The sequence below is a fragment of the Silene latifolia genome, chromosome 10 (assembly GCF_048544455.1).
Source record: "Silene latifolia isolate original U9 population chromosome 10, ASM4854445v1, whole genome shotgun sequence".
NCBI classification, from domain to species: Eukaryota; Viridiplantae; Streptophyta; class Magnoliopsida; order Caryophyllales; family Caryophyllaceae; genus Silene; species Silene latifolia.
The window spans coordinates 13,043,216-13,051,511 of NC_133535.1; the positions used below are offsets into that span (position 1 = coordinate 13,043,216).

The 8,296-nt window shown below is 39.7% G+C and overlaps 1 protein-coding gene across 1 annotated transcript; it reads left to right on the forward strand.

Annotated features, from left to right (window-relative positions):
• Nucleotides 1–4,365: 4,365 nt before the first annotated feature.
• Nucleotides 4,366–5,021, forward strand: LOC141607117 (uncharacterized). The gene is made up of 2 exons (XM_074426476.1): nucleotides 4,366–4,619; nucleotides 4,703–5,021. The coding sequence occupies exons 1-2, from the start codon at nucleotides 4,366–4,368 to the stop codon at nucleotides 5,019–5,021; spliced, it is 573 nt and encodes a 190-aa protein (XP_074282577.1).
• Nucleotides 5,022–8,296: the final 3,275 nt, after the last annotated feature.

An 8,296-nucleotide genomic window follows, 5' to 3' on the forward strand; every position in this document is an offset into this window, starting at 1 on the left:
GTGTCGTGAGGAGGGTCGTTTGGGGTTGGAGTGGATGGGGTAGTGTCGGGATTAGAGGGTGTGGTAATCGGGGTAGTTGTTGGATTTTCGTGAGATGTAGCCGTGGGTGTAGTAATCGTTATGTGATCGATAGGAGTAAGGGTGTCGTGGAGAAATGAAGGGTGTTCGATGTCGTGGATGTTGATGGATTGGTAGGGAAACTCGTGTTCGACGAAGATAACATCGCGAGAGGAGAAATGGACTCCCGTGTCCAAATCGTAAACCTTCCAACCCTTTTTGCCATATGGGTAGCCTAAGAAAATGCACTTGCGACCCCGAGGAGCAAATTTGTCATTGGAGCGATTAATATTTCGTGCATAGCAAAGACACCCAAAGGTTTTGATATGGGTCATGGATGGGAGTTTCTGAAACAACATTTCATATGGGGTTTTCCCATTATGGATAGAGCTCGGTGTACGATTTATAAGGTAGACGACGGCAAGAATACATTCACCCCAAAAGAGGATAGGTAAACTTGCTTGAAAAAGAAGGGCCCGTGCAACATTTAAAATGTGACGATGTTTGCGTTCAACACGGGCATTTTGTTGTGGAGTATCAACCATAGATGTTTGAAAAATTATCCCATTTTCATTAAAAAATTGTTCAAAACAGCGAAATTCAGTGCCGTTGTCGCTTCGAAAAATTTTAATTTTCTTATTAAACTGTCGTTCGATTAAAGCAAAGAAATTAAGTAAGGTTTTTCGAGTATCGCTTTTCCGTCGAAGTAAGTAAACCCATGTGGATCGAGTAAAGTCATCAACAATGGTTAAAAAATATGTTGACCCACATGATGCATTTTCCGAGTAAGGACCCCATAAATCACAGTGTAGTAAATCAAAACTAGCATTAGCAATACTTGAACTGTTCGGAAAATGTGACCGAGTTTGTTTAGCACGGAGACAAACGTCACAATGTTTACTATGAAATGAAGAAACAGAAGAGTTTGATTTATTGGAAATAGGCAAAAAACGAGAAATGGCAGTTGAAGGGTGTCCCAACCTACGGTGCCACAATTCAATAGTGTCGATGGCGGTGGTATTATAGGCTTGGACCGGATCCTGGAGCACTCTTTTTAGAAAATATAATCCATCGACTTGCTCACCCGCTCCAATCACCGTCTTCGAGGAACGGTCCTGAATCAAACAAAGTTGTTGAGAAAATTGAATAGTAAGAGACGAGTCAAGTAATAAGCTTGAGACGGAAATTAAATTGCAATTTAAATGTTGAGCATATAACACATTACGTAAAATAAGACGAGGTGATAATTTAATATCACCACTTTGAGTGGCCAAAGCTACGTTTCCATTTGGTAATCCAACACTCAAAGGGGCGATATTTCGGACATTAGAAAAATGAGAAAAACAGCCGGACATATGATGTGAAGCACCTGTATCGATTATCCAAGTTAAAGAAGAAAAATTACCATTGAGACGATCAGAGGGTTCGAATTTTCGGGATTTCCACCATTGAGTTATTTCAGCCAGGTCGTTGGGATTTAGATTATTGAAGTCCAATTTATCAGCACCTAAAGACAAGCTTCCACGAGAAGATGAAGCAGCAGCAGTACCGTTCGAGACCGGTGCACCCGAGGCCATATGGGCCTTCGGTCCAGGCCCTAAAAGACCAGCACCCGAGGAGCCTGAACCGGTATTACCGCGGGCAGGAGCAGACCCGAACGTCGCAGAAACAGAGGACGAGTTTCCTTTGATTTTGGCATATCTTGCACGGCCTTGTTCATCGGGGACGAACACGGCCTGACTAAGGTCAGTTGCACCAGGGGGTAGATAAATACGGTCCCTAGGGCGGTCCCCCCACCATTCTGGAAATTCACCAGTGACACGATAACATTTTTGCCATAAATGACCATTACGTTGACAAGCTAAGCAAAAAGGTCGAGTGCCTAAGTTATTGGAACGGGACTGATCCCGATGTCCCCCATTTCGAGGTCCATTATGGACCTTAGCAGCAAAGGCCATAACGTCAGGGCGCTGTTCGGTTTTCGAAGTGTGAACGTCACGGATACTCTCGGCCTGTAAAAGGCGATTGTATGCAATGTCTAGACCAGGAAGGGGATTTGTTCCAAGAATATTGGAACATACATTATCAAATCTATCATCAAGGCCTAAAAGAAAATCGCATACCCGTTTTTTTCCGCGTCTAGCATCCATAATAGCCACCCAATCACAGCGACATGGGTTACAGGAGCATGACGGCAGCGGATCGAAAGCAAGCATTTCATCCCATATCGTGGTTATACGGCCGTAATAGGCCATAAGAGTTTCGGTGGGGCCTTGACGACACGCAAGTAAATCTGCCTGCAGACGATATACACGAGCATCGTTACTTTGACAAAAACGATTTTTAATATCGTTCCATACCTGTTTTGCTTCAGGCCTGGTCGAGATCGTACGACGAGTGGATGGTTCGATTGAGTTAAAAATCCAGCCGGTTACCAAAGCATTGGTAGAACGCCAGGAGGAGAATTCGGTCGCGGTTTCAGCAGGCTTTTTGATTGAGTCGTCGATGTATCCGTCTTTCCCCTTTGCAAGCAGAGCAAGTTGAAAAGATCGTGCCCATTCGTCGTAATTGGTGCCGTTGAAAATGATATTCGTGATGTTTGTTCCGGTGTTTTCAACGTGGATGATGGAGTAGTTTGGTGGAGTCGGATTTTCGATGATTTGAGTATCAGAGTTCGTCATTGGGATCGAAAGAATGAAGGAGATTGAAGGGAGAAGAGGAAAAAAAATCGATATGTCGGGAAATAACCCTAGCTTGATACCATATTACGGATGAATGTAGAGAATGTAAAGCTGTTTTTCTTATTATTGTGTGGAGATATACATACGACTTGATATATATACTAAAGTACAATGGTATAAACAATGGTATAAACAATGATATGGAATATATCCAAATATGGCAAAGGAGATTGATTGCCATATTACTTCTACTAGCCGTTGGATGCTTATGGGTAGTGTGTATTGGGTCGGCCCATGTTATCATCTTGTATTAATTTTTGTGATAATAAAAAGATTTTGTGATAATAAAAAGTTATATAAAAATTATGATAACATAAATACAAATAATAATAATGGTGATGGAAAACCAAAAGGTCATCTTATTAAATAAAATAAATATAGGTTAAATAAATGTGATGATAAAAAGTTTATATTAATTTTTTTTTGCTTGCAGCTAGTATTTTTTTTAAAATTTGTTGTACTTATAAGTATGTCACACATGGCATTTCGAGATGACTTTTTAATGGCACATTAAATTTTGTACCCGTGAGAATCACGATATATTAATTGTACTATACTATTAAAGTACTTGAAGACGTTATATGAAAATAAATAAATTAAAAGACATTATTTTTTAAACTATCTCTATGTATCCAACCCATTTAAATTGAGAACTATATAGCAAAAGAAGGGATAAAGTTTATAAATAACGACAATATAAAAGTGATGTAATTGTTATAAAATATGTATAGTGGATGACCATGATACCCTTACATCCCCAACCATTGTATCTATTCCCAACCATTGTATCTATTCCCAACCATTGTAACTTTCCATCTCCTTATCTTTTAGGAACCATTGTTACCTTTCACCAAGAGGCATCTTTGTAATCTATATATATATATGTATCACATGTACATGGATGAAAATATATACAACAACAATACTCACTTTCTCTTATATTGTTTTCTCTCTTTAATCTTCTTTTATCAAAGTAGAATTATAATACGTTATCAACACGATTCTCTATTCAAGATCGATAACACTTTTGGGAGAATCATCAAATTTAGGTGTGTTGCGAACTTATAGTTTTTCGTCTTTGATTTCGATTTTTTATCCTTGCTTAACAAATCTACCAAATTAATTTGTAAGTTTTCTATCTATACTAAATTTATATTATTGTGATTATGACACAAGTTTTTACGCATTCACTTGTATATATGAACTCTTTTGTTCACATAATCTTTGCATGTACGTAATCATACATATAACCATAGTTAATCCCTTCAATGATAAATAATTGATATTAAAGATAATGATATCTTGCATTATGAGACTCCATTTACATATTACACAATTTGTTTGATAAATTTGTTGACTTTCATGTTACACATCTATATACTATATTCATTCATACATAATTAATTTAATATATTTGGTCTACTGTATACTTTGTATACAGATTACCGCTAACCTTGGTGTCGACTATACACAAAGTTTTATTTTATTTAATTTTTTTTTGTTATTTTTATTTCGTGATAATTTTCATGACCTAATTTAAATTATTATATTGTTAATAGTGAAAATCATGTCAAACCTTGCAAAACTTGAATTTGCGGCCCTTGAAATTTCGGGAAAGAATTATTTACCTTGGGTGTTAGATGCTGAAATACACCTAGATGCAAAAGGGCTTGGTGAGACGATAAAAGATGGAAATAAAGCAACATGTCAAGATAAGGCTAATGCTATGATATTTCTTCGCCGTCACCTCCACGAGGGTCTTAAAAACGAATATTTGACTATTAAAGACCCACAAATCCTTTGGAGCAATCTAAAGGAAAGGTATGATCACCAGAAAACTGCATATTGCCAAACGCTCGCTATGATTGGATGCATTTGAGGTTACAAGATTTCAAATATGTCAGTGAATATAATTCAGCCATGTTCAAAATTACTTCTCAATTGAAGTTATGTGGCGAGAAAGTCACAGATATGGATATGTTAGAAAGAACATATTCTACTTTTCACGCTAATAATATTGTCCTGCAGACACAATATCGTGAAAAGGGATTTAAGAAATATTCTGAATTAATATCTTGTTTGTTGGTGGCTGAGCAAAATAATGAGCTTTTGATGAAAAATCATGAATCACGTCCTACTGGTTCTACCCCATTGCCAGAAGCAAATATTATGTCCTATAATGAAAAGGGGAATTATAGAGACCATGCCAGCAATAGTGGTTAAGGTCGTGGCCGTGGACAATGGCGCGGCCGTGGGCGTGGACGTGGACGTAGATTTGGTGGTCGTAATGGAGGTCGTGGAGGTTATTTCAAAAAGACACATTCCCACTTGCAGTGGAACTGAAAAGATAATACGGGTGAGAAAGATAAAAGCGAAACTGTGACCAATATATGTTATCGTTGTGGTGCAAAAGGGCATTGGTCACGCGTTTGTCGCACACCCAAACACCTTGTTGATCTTTATCTTCAATCAGTAAAGCAGAAAAGAAAGAATACCGAAACAAATATGGTGATTGAAGATGGCGAAGGTGACTTTGATTCAGGCGATACAACTCACCTAGAAGTGGATGATTTCTTCCCGACCCCCGAAGGGAATTAGATAATAATTATGAACTTTTAAGACTATCAAATTATCTGTATAAATTCGTGTTAGGACGTTTTATGCTTGTTTTATCATTTATATGGTGTGTTTAGAATTTAAAGGATCCTATGTATAGTTTATATGGATTATTCAATATGGTATTTTTATTTAAATCTATATTTATAATTCTTATTATATTTATGTTTGTTTTAGTGACGCATATTTTATTTCCTTGAAGAAAATGAATATCCCACGAATTCGAATGGGAATAAATGTAACACTACGGATTTTCTTTGGCGACTACTCGACCGAGTAGAGCCTACTCGGCCGAGTAGTGCTGTTGTTGTGAGTTGTTTTGGTTCTGCCGATGAATACTCGGCCGAGTATAGTGAATACTCGACCGAGTAGAGGATACTCGGCCGAGTATAACTTTACTCGACCGAGTATTCGGTCTGGCGAGTGTTATTTTGACGGTTTGATTAGGGAATGTTTAAGATTATTTTATATCCCGCGTCAGTTTTCAAAACATCATTTCAACTTCATCAGTTTCTACGTTACCCTAATTACACCCTAATCATTCCCTAATCTTTCCCTTAATCATTCCGTAGCATCGTCGTGTGGGTAATCTTCGTGACTCTTGCGTATAAGTTCTCGTTGCACTGTTGGTAAGTCCTATCTTTATGATTATTTGTACTCTTTGGGGTTACTGTACATATATGGAAATGAGATTTTGGGAATTGTGCAATGTGTAATTGTGTTACATGATTATTGTATAGGAGAAGACTTCGTAGAGGAGCCTTTTTTATTGTCCGTGTTGCATACTACTGTTGGTTGCTAAGGTAGGGTTTCCTACTCGGTTCTTCGTTATTGTAAGACATGTTGTTATGATTATTGCTATCTGTTGATCATCGGAGTATGGAGATTGTTGTAACGATGTTGGTGTAAGGGTGTTGAGATGGCTGTGTTGTATTGTGATTGTGATTGTGGTGGAGTCACTTGCGGGAGTGGCTTCACACCCTAGTTCGCCCTCCGTGGAACCCGCCACGGGAGGGGATGTGCACATTAAGGGACAGGGATTACTGTCGCTCGTTGAGGAGCTGGACTAGGTGGGATCGGCCGCGGTCACCCACTGGCGGCGAGGATTACCTGTTGCGATGGGTAATCTGGCAGGGCTACACACTTTAGTGTGTAGTCGGTTACTGTGTGTGAATTGAGGATTGGGGATTGACGATGATAAGTTGATTCCTCCGTTTGTTTGTCTTAATGTTTGAGTAATACTGACCTCGTGTTGTTTGTGGAATTTGCGGTGATCCATTCGGGGATGGTGAGCAGGCTTGACAGGTATTGCTAGTGTGAGCTTGGGGACTGTCTTGGGAGAAGTGCCATCACGAGTCATAGCATCACCGTCTGAGTCTTAGTTGGATTTCTTTTATTATCAGACTTTGAAGTTGTATTTTGTTAAAACAGTATTTGAGTTTGGTTGATGTAAACTTTACATTTTACAGTATTTTAATAAATGTGATCAGTTCGGACGCTTTTTGATATGTACTAACCTCGGGCAACCGAGATGGTAACACACTTTCATGGTAGGGTGGTCCTGGTAAGGCACCTTGGTATGAGGGGGTGTTACAAAGTGGTATCAGAGCCGAAGATTCCGGCACCTAAACAAATGAATATAATGAACCTAGGGAGTCTAAATAAAATGAACCCGGGGAGAGTTGTTTGGAGCTACCGCAAAGACTCGGGAGACGTCCCGGAGTCGCAAATTGGCCCTCACTAACTCGAGCCGGTAACATGTGGAAGTGTGATGAGAGTTAGGTTTTGTATGTACATGTATGTGAAGATGCATGTTGGTAAAAGTTGATAGTTGAAAGTATGTGTGTTGAAGTTCGTACATGTTGTGATGGGAGGAATGGTGGATGTGACGGGTTGTGAATGCTGGTCATGTTGGATTTAGCATATGCATGAATTGTATGCTGATATGACTATAATGTGGCATTAAAGTTCTTGATGTATGAATTGTATGCTGATGTGATTATAACATGGCATTTAAGTTCTTAATATTATGTGTTTGCTGCGGGGAATAGTGAGCATGATAGGGGAACCTTATACTCGTATACCCGTCTATTCCGTGACTCGGCCGAGCGGGCGGTGCACTCGACCGAGTAGGGAGCACTCGGCCGAGTAACCAAGAACTCGACCGAGTATTGATTTGCGTGAGTAGCGGTAGCTATCGTATGTGATAACTCGACCGAGTAAGAAAGCGTACTCGACCCAGTAGAGGATACTCGGCCGAGTGTTGTTTTACTCGACCGAGTGATGTTTTTGAGTTTTTGACGTTCGCTTCTGGAGTCGAATACTCGACCGAGTATCTAAGATACTCGACCGAGTAGTCGTTACTCGACCGAGTGTTCTTTTGGCGGAAGATTATTATGTTTTGAGTCGTAAACTTTTGTGTTTACGTTTCCGTCTTTCTTGTCAGTTCAGTATGCCGCCCAAAAGAACTCCCGCGCAGATCCAAGCTTCAGAGATGACTCTTGATGAGGTTGCTCGCATGATTGAGCAACAAGAGGCTCTCCTTGAAGCTCTCAAAAATGTGGGAAAAGGGAACGAGAAGTCAATGGATGCAACACAGCTTAGCATCAACATTGCTCGTTTCCACCCTCCCACATATGACGGGGTAGGTGAACCAAAGCTACTCGAGAAGTGGCACCGTGAGATTGAAGCTCTCATGGAAATGGTTAAGTGCCCCGAGGACATGATTGTTGAACAGGTAGTGTACTACCTAAGAGGTGAAGCTGCAGTTTGGTGGCAAAATGTCAAGGATGATGCTAGAGCTTACTACCAGGCGGAAGGAGCTATTCCTTGGTCTGGGTTGAAGAGTGCTATGAGAGAGCAGTTTGTGCCGGAGCATATCC

Bases quoted from the DNA above. Each gene is read 5' to 3' on its own strand.
- LOC141607117 (XM_074426476.1), top strand. From the start codon at position 4,366: ATGTCAAACCTTGCAAAACTTGAATTTGCGGCCCTTGAAATTTCGGGA. The intron at 4,620-4,702 runs GTATGATCACCA...CAAATATGTCAG, and splicing joins TGGAGCAATCTAAAGGAAAG to TGAATATAATTCAGCCATGT.